The 25,569-nt window shown below is 36.5% G+C and overlaps 1 protein-coding gene across 1 annotated transcript in view; it reads right to left on the bottom strand.

The window, feature by feature from the left end:
• The window catches only part of AMMECR1 (AMMECR nuclear protein 1), a 143,953-nt gene that overhangs the window by 17,738 nt on the left and 100,646 nt on the right, over nucleotides 1-25,569 (bottom strand). The window contains exon 3 of the mRNA XM_077146555.1: nucleotides 11,878-11,992. Coding sequence (XP_077002670.1) covers nucleotides 11,878-11,992 — 115 coding nt within the window. The remainder of the gene's footprint in view (nucleotides 1-11,877; nucleotides 11,993-25,569) is intronic.

Below are 25,569 nucleotides of genomic sequence, written 5' to 3'. Positions count from 1 at the left end.
TTATTCTGAACCATTCCACAGCAAGTGATTTTTATTAATGCCATTATACGATCTTTTGTCTTTAGCATTACTCAGAATGATTAAATATCAAGATTAATGCTTTAAAGACCTTAAAATATATCTCGAATATTTGGAGTTGATTATTCAGTTGGGAGATTATTTATGCATCCCCAACTCCACCTGCCTCAGCTCCATCCTCTTTTCTCTCTTGTCCATTTCTCTGTTTATTCACTCCTCTATCAGAAAGCATGTGGGCCCAGAGAAGATACACGCAAATTAATCAATTTTGCTACATAGTAAAAGGTTTGATAGGAGAGGAGATTATAAATAATGGCTAAAGTGAAGCTTCTAGACTCTGCAGGTTTCATTTATCCTTGTTATCTGGCCCCTTGTTAGAAATGTGGCTTCATTTAAAATTATTATCCTCTAATGTAGTGACCCTCAACACAGGAGCATTAAGAAAAGGGGCCCTCTCCCTCTCCCACTCCATTATAATACACAGTCCATTTTATGCTCCTTGCAATTGCATAGTCAAGGCTTAGTATACCCCAGTCTGTCTATAAAGCAAGTGTCTTATAATCACTAGTAGTTCTACAAAAAGGTCCCACTTTTCCTCATGAGCCTAAGTAGCAAGCCCACAACTTGAATATGCTGAAACATGAAAAGTAAGAATCATCTGGCTCAAAGCATCAATGAGTATAAAATGTGCTCTGGCTAAGTCGAGTAGGCTCCACTCATTTGGGTCCACCATTAGCTCCATAGGTCCTTACCCTCAGAGCTAACTTTGCCCCTGACCACAACCTGTTCAACAGAACCAATCTACTTCCTCAGATGACATCTTGCCTTAGCAAATACCACAGTAAGTTCCGCTCTTTCCCATGTTCAAAAACAAATGCTCTGTTCCCCTGTAGTAATATGGCTGTAGCCCACTCCACTGATTTCTAGTGGATTTACCTAGAATAAAGTATATCAAGAGATGAAAGAATTTCAAAGTTGCCTGACATATCTTTTTTATTTAATTTTTAATCATCGCTTAGTTGTGTATTCTTCGCCATCATCATTTTTAGAACATTTCCATCACTCCAGAAAAAAGAAACAAAAAGAAAACAAAAAAGAACTCTTACATCCCATACCCTCCCTCTCATTGACCCACAGTATTTCAATTTACCCAATTTTTACCCTTTATCTCCCCCTATTATTTATTTATTATCTTTTTTTTTTTAAACTCATCTGTGAATACCCTGGATAAAAGGAGCATCAGATACAAGGCTTTTACAACCACAGTCACACTGTAAAAGCTATATAGTTATACAGTGTCCTTTAAGAATCAAGGCTACTGGAACACAGTTCAGCAGTTTCAGGTACTTCCCCCCTACCCACTCCAATACACCATAAACTAAAAAGGGATATCTATATAATGCGTAAGAATAACCACCAGATAACCTCTCGAGTCTGTTTGAAATCTCTTAGACAGTGAGATTTTATTTTGTCTCATTTCTCTCTTCCCCATTTTGGGCAAGAAGGCTTTCTCATTCGCTTGATGCCAGGTCTAAGCTCATCCCTGGGAGTCAGGTCCCACATTGCCAGGGAGATTTACACTCCTGGGAGTCATGACCCACGTAGGGGGAAAAGCAGTGAGTTTACCTGCCAAGTTGGCTTAGACAGAAAGGCCACATCTGAGCAACAAAAGAGGTTCTCAGAGGGTAACTCTTAGGCATAATTATCAGGAGGCTTAGCTTCTCCTTTACAGGAATAAGCTTCATAGGGGCGAGCCCCAAGATCAAGGGCTCAGCCTATTGAATTGGTTGTCCCCATGGCTTGTGAGAATATCAGGAATTCCCCAGATGAGGAAGTTGAATACTTCCTCCTTTCTCCCCAATCCCCCAAGGGGACTTTGCAAATACTTTTTTATTCTCTGCCCAAATTACTCTGGGATATACCAGGGCACCACACTAACCTGTTCAAAGCAACAAGATCACATGCCTTATTCAAAATTCCATCTAATTATCATGTTCAAGTAAACTGACCATATAAATTAAATTGGATAGTGTGCTACCTAAAATATAAATTTTGTATCAAATAAACATCTCTCCCTTTGATCTTGCACAGAGGAAGTTTGAAAATATGGGCCATATCATCCTTTATGCAGTATTTTGATATACCTTAGTCCTATTCAGATCAGCTTCATTCATATCTCTAGACGAAGTCTGATCACTTTTTCAGCTTTTTTAACAGTTGCTGAATGGGGTAATGCTGACTTTGATAGTTTCAGTGCTCTAACTCTGAGTCTCAGGTGTCACAAAAATACCCTAAGTTTTAGGGAACAGCCAGGTTATATACAAATAAGTCAGTATCTCAGAATTTAGAAATATCAGCTACAACTTCTAAATATATATGTGACTGCTGTAAGGCCTTACAATCTAGGAATTTTATAAGAGGCCCCAACCTGATAACCTATGCTCTGGACTTCAATTCTCTGAATTTGTATATCATAGTTAGTCCATATGAGTGGCATGATAAAATGTTTTTCTGTTTCTGACATTTCATTCAACATACAGTCCTAAGGCTCATTTACCTAGTTGCTATTCTCACAACTTCATTCCTTCTTGCACCCTCTTAGTAGTCCCTTGTATGTAAACACCACAGTTCCCCTTCCATTCCCCAGTCACTGCACCTTTAGGCCACTTCCATCCATTGCAAATCGTGAACACTATCACCATGTACACCAGTGTACAAATGTCCATTTCTGTCCCCACACTCAGTTCAACCACGTATATACCCAGCAACAGGGTTGCATGATCATATGACATGTCCCTTTTGATGAAATCATTTGGCAAAATATGCTTTGCAATGAACAAAGCAGCAGTTACTGGCCAGTCACGTAAGACTGATCTGCCAGGCTCAATTTGAATGAAAGGATTCTGTTCCTAATGAGAGGAACTCAGGATGTCAGGCACACCAGCCTAACCTTTAGAGGCTGGCATCATAGAAGACAAGGATGCTCTCCCACAAAACAGCCCTTGGTACCACGGGCAGAAAATAATACTGCAGTGGACAGTTCATGAGTCTGGCACTTCTTATATTCTTAGGAGAAAAAAGCTGTACTTGGCATTTTTCCAAAAAGCACAAAAAACACAATGCGGCACGTTCACTCTTTCATTCATAGAGTGCCACAGTACCACTCTTCTCCAACCCCAGGCTTGGCTGTCTGAAAACAGTGACTCCTCCTTTAACCAATGAAAGTATATTCAACCTAAAAGAAGAAAATACTTCAAACTTAGATCTACCCTTAAGCTTATCCTTTTGAATAATTCTTCTTTGAGCAAGAAAATTATTTTTAATCATAAAGGCTGATAACAATTTATACAGATCCTAAAACATCACATCCCCCAATCCTGTTACTACAAAAAATTTAATACTAAATATTACCCAGATTTGCCCATCAAATCCTAAAAGTTAGTACTTTGCATCACTTCAATTCAACTGCCAATTTGAGAAGCAAGTCTAAAGCTTTGAAGGTACCCATTTGATTAACATGATCCCTTTAGAATCTGCTCAAATAATTTTTTTAGCTTTTTTATTGTATAAAATAACATATATACAAAGCAAAAAAGGAAAAAAAAACAATAGTTTTCAAAGCACTCTTCAACAAGTAGTTACAGGACAGATTCCAGAGTTTCTCATGGGTTACCATACCATCATCTCAAAGTTTTCCATCTAGCTGCTCCAGAACATTGGAGGCTAGAAGAAATAAATATTTTTTCATCATCACAATTGACTTTTTTTTCTTTTTTTAATGAAAAATAACATATACAAAAAAGCAATACATTTCAAAGCACAGCACAACAATTAGTTATAGAACAGATTTCAGAGTTTGGTATGGGTTACAATTCTACAACTTTAGGTTTTTACTTCTAGTTGCTCTAAGATACTGGAGACTAAAAGAAATACCAATGTAATGATTCAGCAATGATACTCGGTCGTTAAACCCTACCTTCTCATAACTCCACCATCACCTTTGATCTTTCTCCCACTCTTTAGGGATATCAAATAATTAATTTTTGAAAGTATTGCTGCAACTCAGTGCTTTTTTTATAAACATGGATTTTTTCCATTTAGAAAAGTAGTATGTATAAAGGAAAACACAAGGATGACCTATAATCTTAGGAGCATCTAGAGATAACTCTTGGCTTAGTGACTTAAAAAGTAATTTTTTCCTGAACCAAGTTGCCACCAAGGACTATATTTTAGGCTGTTTTTATCCATTAACTGACCATTTCCTGTAGTTGTCCTTACTTTCAAATATGCTTTAAGTGAGAAGCTTTTAGAAGTAGAAATACTGAAAACATAAATCAAAAAAGTAATCGACTGCAAACCTCCACTTAGACACAAGTGATCTTTTAATCAATTCTACTAAAAAACCCTGCTTCATCATCTACCTCAGCTGAGGTTGTTTTTCTGTTGTTATTTTGTGAAAACAACTGTAAAGTCCCCTTAACCAAAAGACATATGTGTTGCTCTTCTCTAAAATCCCTCTGCCAATTAGTCACCTTTAGCTTAGAAATTAGTTCAGTCTCCATGGACCAATTCTTGGCTGTCACAGAGCTTACCAAAGGACCAATTAGTGCCAATTTTGATTCATGTAGGACAGACACTTAGATATCTTGTCTATCAGGAACACAACTCTGCCAATTTATTTCACAAAAGCTGCTGAAAAACAACCTGATAACATTTATTTTAACTAATAGCCTACCCTAAATTCTAAAATACCCAAACTATCTAATAATTATCCTTATGAACTTTTAAGGAATTAGCAATATTTTAATAAAGTGTGGCTAATGAAGAGGTGCTTTCAAAGCTTGAAGCCAAATGTGTTTATATATCACTTGCAATGGAAAAAAGAGAACAAGTGACAGCTCAGAGTACAATTATGAGAAAAATTTTCTGTAATGATTAATTACAACGAGCATTTCATAAAAATTGAACATCCTGAAATTTTCCAAGGAAAGTTCAGGCAACACAGGTGACCTTTAAATAAAAAGCCTGCTTTTCATCAAAAGTTAGTAATATGCATTCTTACCATTTTTATTTTATAAAAGGGAATGAGGGAGGGGTGCACAGGTGGTTCATGGTAGAATGCTCGCCTTTCATGTGGGAGACCTGGGTTCGATTCCCAGACTATGAACCCTACCTCCCCCCCCAAAAAAGGGGAATAAGAGTAAAATTACAGATAGGGAAACTAGAACTATACAATTTTCTTAAAATCTAGAGATGTAAATAAGTTTATTTTTCAAAGGCTGGAGGAAAAAAATCACCTCTTGGTAAACATACCCAATATAATATAATGCTTTTACCTGTAAGAAACTTAGAAAATCTTACTCACATTATAACTATACATTGAATATCTGAGTTGATGCATTTTTACCCAGTCTACAAGAGATTTATTCCTAAAAAGTTACATATGAGTTGAATTTATGTAAATGAATGAATTCTAAAGCCACATAGTCCTTCCCCAAAGCAAAGTATGTTTGCAAAGTGAAAAACTGCTCATTAATGCATTTGCTTAATTTGGATTTACATATATAATGTTGATTTAAAACAGGGGATGCAGCAATAATATAGAAGTATTTATGGTTCAGGAGATTTTTCTTCCCAAAGAGAATTTTTTGAAAATGAAATCTAGAAGGCACCATTTTAAAAAAATTGGCCTATTTTTCACTTTTGGTAACTGCATTTAAGTTGGTAATGGCGTTTTTAAAGTTAGGGAACTCTTCTTATGACTTCTAAATGGCTAGTGGTGATTCATTCTGTGGCAGTAAAATGAAACAGAAGCAACTGAAAAAAAAACAAGTCAGGGAATCACATAATGTCAGCGTCGGAAGGAATTTTATTATCTAGTCTGACTTTTTCAGCTTCTTGGTGAGGAAGCTAAGGTCCAGAAATATCATAGAGCTGGCTAGTGGCCATTAGAAATAGAAACCGGGTCTCCTAATACTCAAAATTCAGCATTCTTTTAATTAAGTGCTGGGTATGCACACATACAGGCAAACTGTACATGAAAGAATACAGTATAATAGAACACTTAGAGAAGGAGGAGGAAAAGAGTTTGTGGATTATGGGGAAAGAAGCAAGAAAACTTCCCCAACTAAACAACACAATGGGAGGAAAGTAGGAAGTAACTTGGAGGAGGTCTGAGAATGGACTACACAGCCCATTTTACTAAGAGTACCAGTTGCTAATGGAAACTTTTATGCATTAAATAACCTTCTAAGGAGATACTTTAGTTCTAAGGCTTGCTTTTTCACTAGACTTGTTACATACAGATTTGTTGATTCACAGCAAGCTCTTTCTAGATGGCCAGGAAGCATGAAGTATTCCTTTCCTAATGTTCCACACCACTTGAAAAATAGTTTTTAGAGTACAGCATCAGCACAAACACTGAATTATAGTAACGATAGTGGCATCTTACACAAAAATGTCAAGGTCCCTGGGAAAATACTGTGAAAAACATTCTGCTATATATATCAAGCTCATTTAAAAAGAGAGGCAGGAATCTTAAACTTAGAAGAGAGGCAAAGTATGGCATTATACCAAGTTAGGGAAAAATAATCAAGGGGGGGGAGGGAGAAAGAACATATACATCTAGAAGTCATTCACTTGGTGACTATGAGTCATGCTAACCATCTGTGTATGAATGGGAATGCTGTTTTCAGGGGTACATTAAGAGGAACTAGAAAAATGTAAAACTTATTAAAGGGGGGCATGGAGGGTGAAAAGAAGTACCTTAACTTCTAAAGTATATGGGAGATAACGATGGTGGCCAATTTATTCATCTCATCTGTTTACTCTCATGAAAAGTTGTATTAAAAGTGCCCTATTATGAACTACAACCAAACACATCAGAAATGGAGCTGGACTGATTTAAGAAGTGTGCTTTGGAAGCTGTTTTTTCAAGTGAAGTGCAGTTGTCTGAGTACTAGGAGTCCAATAAGGCTCATGTACAATGATACATGCTTTGGTCCTTTAGGGAGAGAGCCAGACCAGGGGCTGAGGGTCCAGCATAACAAGAATTATGCTGAATAGCCCCACCCAGCATGGGATGATTCCCTGTAAGTGTTGTGTACTAAGAAGGTATAGTCTGTCTTAGGACCACAATTTATTGCACAAGTGACGGGTGTATAGACAGGTGAGATGAACAGTGATCCAGGGAGCTAGTTATAGCAGAAACTGCCTTATGGTTTGTGAAAATTTCATTAACCTATTGAAATATGATTCAAGGGTCTGCTTTAGAATCCAGAAATATTTCTTCCTAAGGTATTCAAATAAACTTGTCTCTAAAGCACAGAAATAAAATTTAGAATACAATTTAGAAAATATTTGACTTCCATCAGCAAATTGTTACATTGGCTCCCACGAGATGGCTGATACCATACTTACTATATAAATTTTTCTATAAACAGTAAGCCTATTCATTTATATCATCCTGAAAATAAGTAGCTACGAGAAGATAGAAGCAGAATTACCCCTCATGTCAAACTCCAACTACAATAATGGCATTGCTTTTAATACTTTTAAAAAAGGAAACATGGCTCCCAAACAGTTTAACTGTACGATTTCTAGGCTATATATCATTTTAGAGGGCTCTGAAATGCTGCACAAGCTTTTCTTTCTTTCTGAAACACTACTGTCTGTCAATCACCCTGTCATGCAGAATTAAGTTAATGCTGTCAATTGAAGAACAAAGAACAATGGCGATGAATCCTTATGTTCAAATACAAGGCAAAATCATGCTGGCTTTCTCCCTAGGGCAGCAATTTTCTTCATTTAACAATCATTTTAGCCTTGCAGGTAGATGATTTCAATTTATCAGTTCATGAATTTTTCCCCCAAATCATTCACTAGTCATCCTTCTCTTACCTACCAGGGCAAGGAATAGATTTTAATGCAGGCACTGAGCAGCAATCTTCAGAAGGGTGGGACTACTCGCCCAATTTGTCTTTTTATAGTCTCATTGTAAGTGTTGCAATTGCAATTTTGAAGAAATATAACTAACATATGGATGTGTTACTGATCATTCCGTCAATTCAACACTGACTTGAAATTAATTACATCTACCTGTGAAACCCCTGATCAAAAATTCCTCACATTATAAAATAGGGAGTATTCTACCCTCTAAAAGAAAGTCTCCGGTGAATCCTACTTTCCTAACTGCCATTATAAAATTGGGCAGTTTGCTTGTTTTCTAATCATTTGAAAACTTGGTGGTCAAACTTGGTGGCCATTACTGTGGTTGTGAGTAAAGGTCCTTACAACCACAGAGATGTCTCTTTTGTAACAGGAGTTAAGTTCCTCTGTGCTCTGGGACTTCTAGACTTTGCCTTTTTCCTGCTTCATCATCCCTTCAATTAGGAATTTTCATTTCAAATTGTCTTTTTATAGCCTCCGTGGATGCTTTTGTTGTTTTTAATGACTACCCAGACTTTTTGAGAGGCATTTCCATCCCTTCAATTAGGAATTGTACTGCACTAACACACTTTACCAGTGGGGGTCAACTCTCAAACTGTACCTCCATCAGGAAAGCCCAATGTTAGAGGTTTCTGCTTATATTAAACATACTCATTGCCTATCTTTAAAATTCTCTATTAAAATTACAGAGCAATTTCCCTGTCTCCCCTCTGGCATAAACATATACAGGACTTGGCACTTCAGGTTAAAACTAGATACCTAATAAAATTAGATATTCACATAGGACAGTTCATTCTTAGAAGAAAAGTTTTACTTATTTGATGGTATGAAATTTCCCAAAGTAAGGAGTATGCACTTTCATAATATAGACCAACTTCTCATAAAAGAAATTCTCAATATAAATAATAAACTTACAAAAATAAACCATAGGCAAAGACTTCCCATAATCATCTTTTAAATAATGACTATATATTCAATATGATCTCAGTTACATAAACAAATATGCAGATATACTGATACAAAAACAGAAAAAGAATGGAAAGAAATATACCAAAATGTTCACCGTGGTTATCTCAAAATGTAGAATTATGAATGACTTCTGTTGCTTTCTTTATACTTTTTTGGAATTTTTTAAAGCTTTTTTCAATAAGTTAGGATTACTATTATGGACTATGGGCTTATTGAAATTAAATGCTTTACATTTTTTATTAAATGATAAAAAAAAACAACACCATTTTAAATTTACCATTTTAACCATTTTAAAGTGTACAATTCCATGTTGTGCAACCATCATCACTATCTAGAGTTCCAGAACATTTTTATCACTCCCAAAAGAAAGTCTGTACTATTAAGCAGCCACTCCCCATTCCCCTCTCCACCCAGTCCCTGGCAGCCACTAATCAGCTGTCTTTTTAGATTTGCCTGTTCTAGATATTTCATATAAATGAAAAAATACAATATGTGATCTTTCATGGCTGGTGTCTTTCACTTAGCATGATGTTTTCAAGGCTTGTCACGCTGTTGCATAGATCCATACTTCATTCCTTTTTATTGCTGAACAACATTCCATTGTATAGATATACCACATTATGTTTATCCATTCATCCACTGATGAGCACTGTTTCTACCGTTTGACTATTGTGAATAGTGCTGCTATGAACATTCATGTACAAGTGTTTATTTGAACATTTGTTTTCAATTTTGGGGGGTACATATACTAGGAGTAGAAGAATTGTATCAATATATAAGATTTTTAAATGTCTTTCATTCCTTCTTACTTTGGCATTCTGTGTTTAAAGTAGCAGTGGTTTTTCAGAGTTGTTAAGGACAACACTTAGAATATCACTCCCACAGTGATACCATTCCATTTTCAATCACTGAATACAGTATATTTCTTTTAAGCCCAAATTCACATGCTTGTACATAAAAATGTAATTTTCACACTGATATTTTGAGAACAAATTTCTCTTATGCCAAATACTTTTCACTATGATGAACTAACTGAAAAGGACAGTCTTTTCCTCTTACCATAACCATTCTAACAGTGCTTAATTCACTTTCAAATTCTTATCTACATTAAAAGCACACAAGTATACATGTGTATCATTTTTGCTTCAACAGCACTTAATAGATACCAATATTTAAGCCCAAAAGAATATACTAAATATCCATAAGTAAAAGCAGTATAGAATCTTCTAGAAATTCAAGTTGGCAGATGGTGACCAGAGAGGATAAATGGGCCCTGAAAGAGTACACAACAACATTGTTAAGCACTTTTCCCCTCAACATACTAGCAGGAAACTGATACATCTCATGAATACTAATTATAATCCAGCAATATTAAAGTTGATTTTAGCTGTTAGCAGTGCTTAGAGTGTGCCCAAGAGGATGATGATGTACTGTGGGCTCACTCAGGTATACCTAATTTACCAGCTGCTGATTCTCCCCATTTTTCTTTCCCCCAAAACACATGCACATGTATGCGATAGACATTCATATATGTGATACACACTCACACACACACTTCATAATTATACTTCCAACTCAGTGGCTCCAAGTAAGGGTAGAAGTGTTTCTGTCAACTCAGTCATCCCCTTGATCTCAGGCCCTTCTATTATCACTCCCACACTTAGACAACTACACACACAAAGGCAGACTGCGGTAAAATAAAATTCTGGCTAGAAAAGAAGCAGCAGTAGTCTTAAAACAGTAAAAGAACCATTCCAAACTTATATTTGTTTACAAGTAGAGGATATGATTTACGACCATTTAGAAATAAAGTACTGGGGAATATTTCCATAATATTGGTAGACTTTAAGAAAAATTCAAATAAGAACAATAAACTTAGAGACGAAGACAAATTAGGAAATGTTCGTTATACAAAAGGTTTTACACATTCCAATTTTGCTAGGATTAGCACTAATAATTTCTCATTTTCTTGATAACTCTTAAGACACTTTCGTATTCTGATAATGCTCCAATAAACTTGACCACAAAACCCAGAATAAACTATTTCATCCTACTTTCTGAAGAAAAGTTTCTAAATACTTCTGGCATAACAACGATAATTTATATCACAGGGATTTTTCAAATGAAAATTAAGAAGTTTATAAATGTCTTATTTGTATATGGAAAAACTGAATTGCAGTGAAGAAAAACTGTTCAAAGTCTCACAAGGAATCAGGGCACAGCCCAAAATAAATTCAAGGTCAATTAACTGCCAAGACTGAACTGTCCACAAGGCAAGATATCCCAGTTACCATGGGAGACTGTCCTTCTGAAAAAGCAGAATTAAGACATGTTATATCATAATGATACAGGAATGTGTGTGTGCACGTGCATTTGAGTGTGAGGGGCACGCTATGTATGTCACTAAATTCCCATAGTTCCATTCTTACAGCATTTTTTCTTCATTCTTTTAATATACATCTTCTGCTACTAGACTATAAGATGCTTTATATGGTTGGGGATAAAATCTTACCAGTTTTGGACACATAGCACAGTACTGTGTATTATCCTAACCCTTTTGCTCATTCTGAGATATATCCTGACCATCTGATCACTTGGTGGCAGTTACACCACAGCGCACAGGAATGGAAATAAGAGAAAAAATAAATTCCAATAAGTCTTTCTTATGACTTATTAACAGCTTTAATGAGGTGCTCTCATGAGAAAGTAGGATAAAAATGAAGACCAAATTCAGTTTGGGGATTACAGTAGCACATACCAGGAGTTTACATTATTGCCCTTTAAAAAATTCCTTCAGTCTCCCTTATCAACTGTGAGTTTTGTTTATTCATGTTATTCTCTTACAATAGAGAATGATCTGAAGGAGTTATTTTCTGGGCCTGACTTTTAACATCTACCCAGGATTTACCTTCAACGTTCTTTTAAAAATTTCTATAGTCTTACCTCCCAGTCCAAATAATCACAGACATCTTCAAAGTTAGTGAGCAAAGACACTGAGCAGAAAAGCCGTGGCAGCTCATCCCTTGTCATTGGGGGAAAACGGCTATCTTTAAGGGCACTGTTAAAAGCAAAGCAAATATTAAAGTAATTACTAGATATGACATTTCCTAGTTTCAAATTATACAATCATTTCAAAATGGTAAGAGACTTTTTAAAAATCAGTATGCTGTCAAAGGTACTAATAATCTTTAAATGTATTCAAAAATCCCAAAGATTTTCAGTCTTAAGTTTTTCATTCAACACACTGCACTTGCTGGCCAATCCTGTGACCACTTCAACTGTAAAGAGTAAATGATCATTCAGTTGTAAAGAGTGAATGATCAATTACATCTCCTGTACAGTCATTTCCTGGTTGAGTTCCCTGGTTGAGAATCTGAGAATTTTTTTTTTTTTTTACTTTTGAGGGTAATAGAAACCAGACTAGTGGAAATTAGTGAGAAGACTTCTAGACCTAGTGCTGATAAAGGGGGAAAATAAAATATATATATATATGTAATGCTGTAATAAAAGTTCTACTAGGTTGGCCAGTTACCAAAGAACAGCACTGAAAGAGTTTTAAAAAAAGATCACAATTTCATTTTCTTCAAGCAAAAGAAATCAAAGGATACAAAAATAATCATGCAAATCAAATTACAGATGAAAAATATTCACAAAAATTTCAGGACCCCTTTAATGGATATGACCCAAAAACTGTGAAACTACAGGAAATAAGACTAATCTAGGAAATACAAGTATGATTAGGAGACCATTAATCATTACCAGTGGACTTTTGAATATATCAACTTTGATTGGCTCCTGTAATCAAGTGTACTTATCACAGGGCCAAACTTGAAACTTTATTGTAAGAGACAAAAAGGTTAGAAGACCATAATTCTTCTTGTGACAGAATGGATTAAAAAGATGTGTGTGTATACATATAAATATCTGCACACACACACACATACACAGGTACTGTGTGTTCCTTGTACCTTTAAAGGAAACCACTTCCTGGTCAAGAAAACACACCTCTAAGTGCATACTATATTAAGAATATGGTACAATGGTCATTCACATCATCTGTCTTTAAATGTCCTATATAGCAGCCAGACTTAGAAAATGTTTTCACAGTTTAATCCCTAGAGGGGAAGCCTATAAAATGCTTGGGTGGCCCTTGGAAATAATTTAATCCCTTCTTCAGTGACTGCCTCATTTCTTTTTTTCTTTTCTCCCTTCCTTTGTATTTTGAAACTCACCTACTCTCTTGTACAAATACATCCTTAATGTTTGTCCATATTTTCAATGTGTTTTGGTACTCATTCCATCCTGCTCTATAATGGAAACAGCTGATATGAAGAAATAGAGATGATATATTTTTATAAAGTGTAAATGTTTTTCTCATTCAAGGAGCCAAGATTAACCAAGAAAATCAGGAAATCTGTGATAACTCATACTCTGAGAATAGCATTTCACTATTTTATAATTTAACAACATAAATTTCCTATGGTTTGGCTTCCTTCATTTTCCTACTGGCAAATAAATTTTTAAAAAACATTTTCAAGTACTTACTTAAAACCAAAATAAGGACATATATGTATGTATACCTCCCCTGCCACACACACACACACATACACACACTCATATCAGAGAGAAGTTCTAAAACACAGACCAGAAAAATGCTGTAAAAATCAAAGGCCAATTACAGTTTCAGTTTTCCTGTTAAAAAGAAGAAAAGTGAAGAAAACAGAAATAAGACAAATACCTTATATGTTAGAACCACATAAAATGTAACTTAAATACACTTTATATATATATTATTGTGAAATACAACATATATACAAAAAAGCAATAAATTTCAAAGTACATTTTAATAGGTAGTTATACAACAGATTTCAAAGTTTGGTATGGGTTACAGTTCCACAATTTCAGCTTTTTCCTTTTAGCTGCTCCAAGACACTGGAGACTAAAATGAAATATCAATATAATGATTCTGTAGTCATACTCATTTGTTAAATCCTAACTTCTCTGTTATAACTCCTCCTTCTCCTTTGATGCTTCTCCAAATCTTTAGGGATATTTGGGTTATGCCCATTCTAACTTTTTTCATGTTGAAAAGGGGTGTCAAAAATATGGGATAGGGTGATGGAACTGCTTGATATTCTTGGAGAGACTGGCACCTCTGGGTTTCAGGACTTATCTGGCCTACGAACTATCTGAAGGTTTTAGGTTTCTGAAAACTTAAGTGTGTGCAATTTTTGTAGGATCTCAGAGTCCTGGGTTTTCTTTAGGGTTAACAGGAATGATGTTGGTTGGAGTTTGGCAAACCATGGCAATTAGCAATGTCTAGCTAAAGCATGTGTAAGAGTAGCCTCCAGAATAGTCTCTGGACTCTGTTTGAACTCTCTTAGCCACTGATACCTTATTTTGTTAACATTTCTTTTCCCCCTTTTGGTCAGGAAGGCATTGTCAATCCCACGTTGCCAGGGCCAGGCTCATTCCTGGGAGTCATGTCTCATGTTGCCAGGGAGACTCATACTCCTGGACTTCATTTCCCACGTAGGAGGGGAATGTAATGATTTACTTTCAGAGTTCGGCTTAGAGTGAGAGAGGGCACATCTGACCAACAAAAGAGGTTCTCTGGAAGCAAATTTTAGGCATAAATATAGGTAGGCTTAGCTTCTCCACTACAGAAATAAGTTTCATAAGAGCAAGTCTCAAGATCAGGGGCTTGGCCTATTAACTTGGGAGTCCCTAGTATTTGAGAGAGTATCAGGGGTTTCCCAGGTGGGCAAGTTTAATAGTTTCATAGTTTTTCTCCAGTCCCTCAAGGGGCTGTTCAAATACTTTTTAATTATCTGCCCAACATACTCTGGGATGTATCCAGGTATTATATTAAGTTGTAATTTAAATATACTTTTATATTTTTAAGTAGTTATAGTAATATAGTTGCTAACATTTATATATACATAACAGCTTTATTGAGATATGATTCACATACCATAAAATTCACCCTTTTAAAATATACAATTCAATGGTTTTTACTATATTCAGAGTTGTAGAACCATCACCACCATGTAATATCAGAACATTCTGATCACCCCAAAACAAAATGCCGCACCCATTAGCAGTCACTACCCATTCCCCCAGCCCTTGGCAACCACTAATCTACCTTTTGTCTGTACGGGTTTGCCTGTTTTGGACATTTCACATAATTGGAGTTATAAAATATGTGGCCCTTTGTCTGGCTTCTTTCATTTTGCAAAATGTTTTCAAGTTTTGTCCATCTTGTAGCATATGAAGTACATCATCATTATTTCTTAATGGTATTCCATTGTACAGATATACCACATTTTGTTTAACCATTCAACGGTTGACAGACATTGGGTTGTTTCTACTTTGACACCATTATAAGTAATGCTGCTATGAACACTGTGAACAAATTTTGTGTGGATATATATTTTCATTTATTTTTGGTAGATAACTAGATTTGGAAGTGTTGGGTCATATGGTAACTCTATGCACAACCTTTTGAGGAACTGCCAGACTATTTTTCAAAGTGGCTGCACCATTTTACATTCTTACCAGCAGTGTATGAGGGTTCCAATTTCTCCACACCCTCACCAACATTTGTTATTGTCCACCTTTTTTATTATAGTGCTAGGTGCCCTTTAATGAAGAGCTATTTATATCTAGCTCTAGCTAGCTTTTATATTAAAATAATACATATGCTAAAGTATTTCCCAACATTTTGAGGCCACTTATCACTGTTTACATTATATCCTAGCAAACAATGAAAAGTAAATTTTAATTCAGTGCAAGTCAAACCATTTCACATCAATGAAATTTTTAAAACTGTAAAATGTAATTGAGGATCAAGCTAGCAAACTTTTCTTATGATATGGAGCCTTGCTGCTTAATCATTCTAGGTTTTCAAAAAAAGAACATTTAGAACAAGCAGTAAGTGGAATAATACTAGCATGGTTAAGGAGAGAAGGTGACAACGATGCCTTGCCATACCAAGACTCAATGTATTAACTTCAAAGCTGTGAAACAGTAAAGCTACACTAGTCATGATGGAAACAGTCTGATTTTACAGAAACAGTCATTCAAACCAGACCTTTATTTCTTGCATTTTTCATCCAAACCTAAGCAACTTTTCATTAAATTCATGAGCTCCAAAAGGTAGGAATCCCTTAGGGTCTCTAATACAAATTCCTAGGGAAAAGAATTAGCAATGAAAGCCAAGCAAGGATTTAAGGGATTATAAAAAGATGAAAAATGCAACTGGAGAATGACCTCAGAACTGCCAGGCTGATGTGGATAGCTGATAAAGAAGAAGATTCCAGTTTTCCTGAGTACAGAATATATCATGCTAAACTCGAGACTTTAAAGAGGACATTGCAGTCCAGAGTTAGGTTCAAGGTGACCTGGCTGGTTAGTCAGAGGTAGAGATACAACTTAGATTTTCTGACTCAGTTCCAAAATTCTTGCTAGTATCAGCACTTTCGTTTCCCCTTTGAGTTGAAATTTTTTTTATTTTAAAATTAAATGGTTGCCTAACGTGGCAATTCTGATCTCATACCTGAAGTGCCTCTGCCTAAAGAAGATAAATAATAATTCAATAGCATTTATTAGCCAAAGGGTAAATAGAGCTAGATTTTCTGTCTACTGGAAATCTGCAGGAGTAAAAGGGATTTTAAAATATTAATGTTGTCCATGAAGAGCATTTTATACCAAAGTAGTGCCTGCCAATTTAAATTCTAGGTGGTCTAAAGAAGTAACAACAAGAGGATTTTGTAATAAATCTGTATTTAGTTCTCCTGCTAGAATAGGAAGCCATTTTCCAATGTTTAAAAACTGCTGGGGGCTGGGGGTGAACACATGAACAAAACCAGCTGGCTGCTTTATCACCCATATGATGGATGGGTAAGATTTAAACAACAGTTTAATTCACACACCAATGCAAACATATTCAATTCATTGGCACAATACCAAGAATATACTTCACCTAATTGAAAAGCAGCATTAACAGCTGTCAAAGTTAATACCTAATATTAAATAGCATTCTAATGAAAATGAACATTTTAAGAAAGATAATTAAACTTTTAGTTACCAAAGAATCAAAGGATTTGTGTCAGTACCTGAAATGCAAAAAGACAGCTGAAAAGGTGCAAAAACTTAGATATTACTAGACTTATAAACATCTATCTAGCCATTCGCTTGCTCATTCACTTATTCATTCCTTTGCTTTCTTAACATTGATGACCTTAATCAATAAAAAGTTACCAAACTGAGAAGGGCTTCATATTACATTTTTTGGGACAAGAAAGTAATTAAAAACAAAATTTAAATCCTTGTTTGGATAGGGTGAAAGAAAAGCATATATCAGGCATACATTAGTCTAAAATAAAAAAGTTTCTTCATAAGAGATTTCCACTATCTAAAAATTCCATATTCTGTCATTCTTCATGAGAGCTTCTGATACAGACTGCACATGTGGCATGTAGAACCCCAAACCCAAATCTTAAATATTACCCATAACCTCTCTTTCAAACTTAAGTAGCGATTTTGGCTTCTCAAAAGTAAAAAAATAATGGACATGAAACAAAATACATAAAAGTTAGTGTCTACACATCAAACCTAAGGATAAACAGCAACAAAAGATACAATTATGTTTATGGAAGAAGGAAGGGAATCTTGTTTCTCTGAGGGCTATGACAAAAAAAAAACTTTTCAATCAAAAGCCATTTGTAAAATGTTATTTAAATAGGAAAAGTTCTCTCCTTAGAGTAATAAATATAACCAACTTGCTACTCAATTAACATTAACATCAAAAATTTATTAATTCTCAGGGCTGCAAGGGTAGTTCAGTGGTAGAATTCTCACCTGCATGCGGGAGACCTGAGTTCAATTCCTGGTCCACGCACTTCCCCCCAGAAATACCAGACAGAAAACAAACACACACAAACAAAAATTCAACAAATGGTTCTGCAATAACGGGATACTCACATGGAAAAATAATGAAATGTGACCCCGCCATATAGCATACAAAGAAAATTAATTCTAAAATATATTTTAAAATGTGATATGGTAAATAATTAATGGGGAATGAAGGAAAGAACTAAAGGAACAGAACAAAAAGGAAAAGAGGGGAGAAGAGAGGGAAAGAAAAAGGAAAAGAGAATATATGCTACAAAACAGGAAGAGCAACTTCCGGAGAAGATGGCGGCTTAGTAAGATGCACGGGTCTTAGTTCCTCCTCCAGAACAGCTACTAGGGAAGTAGAAACGATACAGAACAGCTCCCGAAGCCACGACAGAGACCAAGAAGACAGCGTACCCCATTCTGGAACGGCTGACTGGCTGGGAGAACCCGCTGCGGTGAGATCGCTGAGGGGTGCGCGCTTCCCCGGGCCGGGGCGGCAGGCGGCTGGAGTCCCTCCCTCCCTCCTTCCCGGGCCGGCTGGGAGAATTGGACAGGCGATCCCCTCAAGCCGCGGCGGCTGGCACTCCCCCCATGCGCGGCCCCCTGGACCAGCTGGGAGAATTGGATCGGAGATCCCCCAAACTGCGGAGACCGGCGACCGGAGTCCCTTTCAAACACGTGGCTTCCCAGTCCAGCTGGGAACGGTGGATAGGCACTCCCCCAAGCCGCGGAGGCCGGCGCCCCCCCACCACGCTTGGCGCCCCGGCCGGCTGGGAAATTTGGACAGGCGCTCCCCCAAGCCGCGGAGGCCGGCGACCCTACCCACGTGCGGATTCCCGGGCCGGCTGGGAGATTCGGATTGGCACTCCCCCAAGCCGCTTCGGCTGACGACCCTCCCCCACAGCGAGAGTTTTCCAAAGTTAAAGGAGCCACAGCATCTTGTACTGGTGGGACCCGCAGACAGACGAGCACCACGAGTGACACCTACTGGGAAGGATAAGAAAAACAGAGCCCAGAGATTTCACAGAAAAATCTTTCAACCTGCTGGGTCCCACACCCAGGGAAATCTGATTAAATGCCCAGATGCCAGCAGAAGATAACGGATCACGCTCAGAAAATTGAAGATATGGCCCAGTCAAAGGAACAAACCAATAGTTCAAATGAGATACAGGAGCTGAGACAACTAATGCTGAATATACGAACAGAAATGGAAAACCTCTTCAAAAACCAAATCAATAAATTGAGGGAGGACATGAAGAAGACATGGGCTGAACAAAAAGAAGAAATAGAAAAACTGAAAAAACAAATCACAGAACTTATGGGAGTGAAGGACAAAGTAGAAAAGATGGAAAAAACAATGGATACCTACAATGGTAGATTTAAAGAGACAGAAGATAGAATTAGTGATTTGGAGGATGGAACATCTGAATTCCAAACAGAAACAGAAACTATAGGAAAAAGAATGGAAAAATTTGAACAGAGGATCAGGGAACTCAAGGACAATATGAACCGCACAAATATACGTGTTGTGGGTGTCCCAGAAGGAGTAGAGAAGGGAAAAGGAGGAGAAAAACTAATGGAAGAAATTATCACTGAAAATTTCCCAACTCTTATGAAAGACCTAAAATTACAGATCCAAGAAGTGCAGTGCACCCCAAAGAGATTAGACCCAAATAGGCGTTCTCCAAGACACTTACTAGTTAGAATGTCAGAGGTCAAAGAGAAAGAGAGGATCTTGAAAGCAGCAAGAGAAAAACAATCCATCACATACAAGGGAAACCCAATAAGACTATGTGTAGATTTCCCAGCAGAAACCATTGAAGCTAGAAGACAGAGGGACGATATATTTAAATTACTAAAAGAGAAAAACTGCCAACCAAGACTTCTATATTCAGCAAAACTGTCCTTCAAAAATGAGGGAGAAATTAAAACATTCTCAGACAAAAAGTCACTGAGAGAATTTGTGACCAAGAGACCAGCTCTGCAAGAAATACTAAAGGGAGCACTAGAGGCACATACGAAAAGACAGAAGAGAGAGGTATGCAGAAGAGTGTAGAAAGAAGGAATATCAGATATGATATACATAATACAAAAGGCAAAATGGTAGAGGAAAATATTATCTAAACAGTAATAACACTACATGTTAATGGACTGAATTCCCCAATCAAATGGCATAGACTGGCAGAATGAATTAAAAAACAGGATCCTTCTATATGCTGTCTACAGGAAACACATCTTAGACCCAAAGATAAACATAGGTTGAAAGTGAAAGGTTGGGAAAAGATATTTCAAGCAAATAACAACAAGAAAAGAGCAAGAGTAGCTATACTAATATCCAACAAATTAGACTTCAAATGTAAAACAGTTAAAAGAGAAAAAGAAGGACGCTATCTACTAACAAAAGGAACAATTAAACAAGAAGACATAACAATCATAAATATTTATGCAGCGAACCAGAATGCCCCAAAATACGTGAGGAATACACTGCAAACACTGAAAAGGGAAATAGACACATATACCATAATAGTTGGAGACTTCAATTCACCACTCTCATCAATGGACAGAACATCTAGACAGAGGATCAATAAAGAAATAGAGAATCTGAATATTACTATAAATGAGCTAGACTTAACAGACATTTATAGGACATTACATCCCACAACAGCAGGATACACCTTTTTCTCAAGTGCTCATGGATCATTCTCAAAGATAGACCATATGCTGGGTCACAAAGCAAGTCTTAACAAATGTAAAAAGATTGAAATCATACACAACACTTTCTCGGATCATAAAGGAATGAAGTTGGAAATCAATAATAGGCGGAGTGCCAGAAAATTCACAAATATGTGGAGGCTCAACAACACACTCTTAAACAACGAGTGGGTCAAGGAAGAAATTGCAAGAGAAATTAGTAAATATCTCGAGGTGAATGAAAACAAAAACACAACACATCAAAACCTATGGGACGCAGCAAAGGCAGTGCTAAGAGGGAAATTGACTGCCCTAAATGCCTATATCAGAAAAGAAGAAAAGGCAAAAATTCAGGAATTAACTGTCCAATTGGAAGAACTGGAGAAAGAACAGCAAACTAACCCCAAAGCAAGCAAAAGGAAAGAAATAACAAAGATTAGAGCAGAAATAAATGAAATTGAAAACATGAAAACAATAGAGAAAATCAATAAGGCCAGAAGTTGGTTCTATGAGAAAATCAATAAGATTGATGGGCCCTTAGCAAGACTGACAAAGAGAAGAAGAGAGAGGATGCAAATAAATAAGATCAGAAATGGAAGAGGAGACATAACCACTGACTTCACAGAAATAAAGGAGGTAATAACAGGATACTATGAACAACTTTACGCTAATAAATACAACAATTTAGATGAAATGGACGGGTTCCTGGAAAGACATGAACAACCAACTTTGACTCAAGAAGAAATAGATGACCTCAACAAACCAATCACAAGTAAAGAAATTGAATCAGTCATTCAAAAGCTTCCTAAAAAGAAAAGTCCAGGACCAGACGGCTTCACATGTGAATTCTACCAAACATTCCAGAAAGAATTAGTACCAATTCTCCTCAAACTCTTCAAAAAATTCGAAGTGGAGGGAAAGCTACCTTATTCATTCTATGAAGCCAACATCACCCTCATACCAAAACCAGGCAAAGATATTACAAAAAAAGAAAACTACAGACCAATCTCTCTAATGAATATAGATGCAAAAATCCTCAACAAAATTCTAGCAAATCGAATCCAACAACACATTAAGAGAATTATACATCATGACCAAGTAGGATTCATCCCAGGTATGCAAGGATGGTTCAACATAAGAAAATCAATTAATGTAATACACCATATCAACAAATCAAAGCAGAAAAATCACATGATCATCTCAATTGATGCAGAGAAGGCATTTGACAAGATTCAACATCCTTTCCTGTTGAAAACACTTCAAAGGATAGGAATACAAGGGAACTTCCTTAAAATGATAGAGGGAATATATGAAAAACCCACAGCTAATATCATCCTCAATGGAGAAAAATTGAAAGCTTTCCCCCTAAGATCAGGAACAAGACAAGGATGTCCATTATCACCACTATTATTCAACATCATGTTGGAGGTTCTAGCCAGAGCAATTAGACAAGAAAAAGAAATACAAGGCATCAAAATTGGAAAGGAAGAAGTAAAACTATCACTGTTTGCAGATGATATGATATTATACGTCGAAAACCCGGAAAAATCCACAACAAAACTACTAGAGCTAATAAATGAGTACAGCAAAGTAGCAGGTTACAAGTTCAACATTCAAAAATCTGTAGCATTTCTATACACTAGCAATGAACAAGCTGAGGGGGAAATCAAGAAACAAATTCCATTTACAATTGCAACTAAAAGAATAAAATACCTAGGAATAAATTTAACTAAAGAGACAAAAAAACCTATACAAAGAAAACTACAAAAAACTGTTAAAAGAAATCACAGAAGACCTAAATAGATGGAAGGGCATACCGTGTTCATGGATTGGAAGACTAAATATAGTTAAGATGTCAATCCTACCTAAATTGATTTACAGATTCAATGCAATACCAATCAAAATCCCAACAACTTATTTTTCAGAAATAGAAAAACCAATAAGCAAATTTATCTGGAAGGGCAGGGTGCCCCGAATTGCTAAAAGTATCTTGAGGAAAAAAAGCGAAGCTGGAGGTCTCACGCTGCCTGACTTTAAGGCATATTATGAAGCCACAGTGGTCAAAACAGCATGGTATTGACATAAAGATAGATATATCAACCAATGGAATCGAATAGAGTGCTCAGATATAGACCCTCTCATCTATGGACATTTGATCTTTGATAAGGCAGTCAAGCCAACTCACCTGGGACAGAACAGTCTCTTCAATAAATGGTGCCTAGAGAACTGGATATCCATATGCAAAATAATGAAAGAGGACCCGTATCTCACACCCTATACAAAAGTTAACTCAAAATGGATCAAAGATCTAAACATTAGGTCTAAGACCATAAAACAGAGGAAAATGTAGGGAGATATCTTATGAAACTTACAATTGGAGGCGGTTTTATGGACCTTAAACCTAAAGCAGGAGCACTGAAGAAAGAAAGAAATAAATGGGGGCTCCTCAAAATTAAACACTTTTGTGCATCAAAGAACTTCATCAAGAAAGTAGAAAGACAACCTACACAATGGGAGACAATATTTGGAAACGACATATCAGATAAAGGTCTAGTATCCAGAATTTATAAAGAGATTGTTCAACTCAACAACAAAAAGACAGCCAACCCAATTACAAAATGGGAAAAAGACTTGAACAGACACCTCTCAGAAGAGGAAATACAAATGGCCAAAAGGCACATGAAGAGATGCTCAATGTCCCTGGCCATTAGAGAAATGCAAATCAAAACCATAATGAGATATCATCTCACACCCACCAGAATGGCCATTATCAACAAAACAGAAAATGACAAGTGCTGGAGAGGATGCGGTGAAAGAGGCACACTTATCCACTGTTGGTGGGAATGTCAAATGGTGCAACCACTGTGGAAGGCAGTTTGGCGGTTCCTCAAAAAACTGAATATAGAATTGCCATACGACCCAGCAATACCATTTCTAGGTATCTACTCAAAGTACTTAAGGGCAAAGACACAAACGGACATTTGCACACCAATGTTTATAGCAGCGTTATTTACAATTGCAAAGAGATGGAAACAGCCAAAATGTCCATCAACAGACGAGTGGCTAAACAAACTGTGGTATATACATACGATGGAATATTACGCAGCTTTAAGACAGAATAAAGTTATGAAGCATGTAATAACATGGATGGACCTAGAGAACATTATGCTGAGTGAGTCTAGCCAAAAACTAAAGGACAAATACTGTATGGTCCCACTGATGTGAACCGACATTCGAGAATAAACTTGGAATATGTCATTGGTAACAGAGACCAGCAGGAGTTAGAAACAGGGTAAGATAATGGGTAATTGGAGCTGAAGGGATACAGACTGTGCAACAGGACTAGATACAAAAACTCAAAAATGGACAGCACAATAATACCTAATTGTAATGTAATTATGTTAAAACACTGAATGAAGCTGCATCTGAAAAAAAAACAGGAAGAGCAAAGCAAGAAGCAGAAAAAGGAAGTGGGAGGTAAAAGAAAGTACAAAAAAAGGGACACCCAAAAGGGTACAAATAGAAACCCCCAACAAAGGGACAAAGAGAGAAAAAGCAAGAGAGGAAGAATGGAAGGGCATGAGGGAGAGAAAGATAAAGGGTGACAGGTTCTGCAAGTTCTAAGATATATTATTTGGTTCCTATCCTATGGGATTCACTTAGGCTTCAGAGTGTTATCACCTACTGCCCTCTGATTAGTTCAAAGTTCCTAAATTGCTCTAATCCTGAAGTCTTAAAAGCCACTACTCAATATGAGATGGCCAGAGCTGCCCACCAGGAGGGATTACTCTCTGGGCTGCAAGCTGTGATTTCCAGAGTAATATCATCAGAATCTATCTCCTAGGCCAGAAGTTCCTCATCTCTAAATTAGGAGAATAGGTTGTGAATTTGATTTAATAGAGCAGAAACTAAAACTGGATAATACAAGATCCAGAAAGAAACAGCTAAATATTTAGTATATATGGCCTATATTCCTTAACTGCCCTCCTCCTATGTCCACATTAATGCTTTCTCTGTAGTTTCTGGAATTACTGTGTTTAGAAATGAAATACTAGAAACAGTTTTTTGTTGCTGTTGTACTTATTTTTCTGAAGAAAATCTTTTTAAAATGTACTCTACCAGAGCGTAATGAACATAATTTAATTTTCTTTTTATGGCTTAGGTACATTGTTAAGACTCAATATGACTTTGAGTCATTCATTACCATATGGTATTAGAACAGCGCTCTCTTTTCTTTGAAAAGAAACATTGATGGGCTTGAAAACCAGATTATAGTATGACCACCAACAATTGCCATTTGGGGAATCTGAAACATGAGATCATCCCCACCTTCAAGGGTATGTACAAAAAAATAACCTGATACAAACTAAAAATATATATATTTTTATGGAGATATCATCCCTCTAATTGACCAATAGTATTTTAATCTTCCCAGTTTTTTTACTTCTAATCCCCCTCATTTATTTTTTATCCTTTTTAGAAAAAATATTTTTGAGAAATCTTCACACACATACAATCCATCCATACTATACAATCAATGGCTTATAATATCACACAGTTGTGTATTCATCACCATAATCATTTTTAGAACATCTGCATCACACCAAAAAGAAATTATAAGAAAATAGAAAAACTCATGCATCCCATACCCCTTACCCCTCCCTCTCATTGACCACTAATATTTTAATCTACCCAATTATTTACCCTTTATTCCCCCCTACTATTTATTTATTTTTTTATCTTTACTTTTTAACTCATCTGTCTGTATACTGGAGAAAAGGTGCATCAGACACAAGGTTTCACAATCACATGATCACACTATAAAAACAATATAGTTATACAATCATCTTCAAGAATCTTCAAGACTCAAGACTACTGGAATATAGTTCAACAGTTTCAGGTACTTCCCTCTAGCCACTCTAATACACCATAAACTAAAAAGGGACATGATTCCCAGGGGTGTCATCTCCCTTACAACATGGGACCTGACTCCCGGGGATGAGTAGAGGCCCGGCATCATGGGATCGAGAAAACCTTCTTGAC

Source organism: Tamandua tetradactyla, chromosome X, assembly GCF_023851605.1.
Source record: "Tamandua tetradactyla isolate mTamTet1 chromosome X, mTamTet1.pri, whole genome shotgun sequence".
NCBI classification, from domain to species: Eukaryota; Metazoa; Chordata; class Mammalia; order Pilosa; family Myrmecophagidae; genus Tamandua; species Tamandua tetradactyla.
The sequence above is the reverse complement of the archived record's forward strand: the minus strand, read 5'-3'. Positions and strand labels throughout refer to the sequence as shown.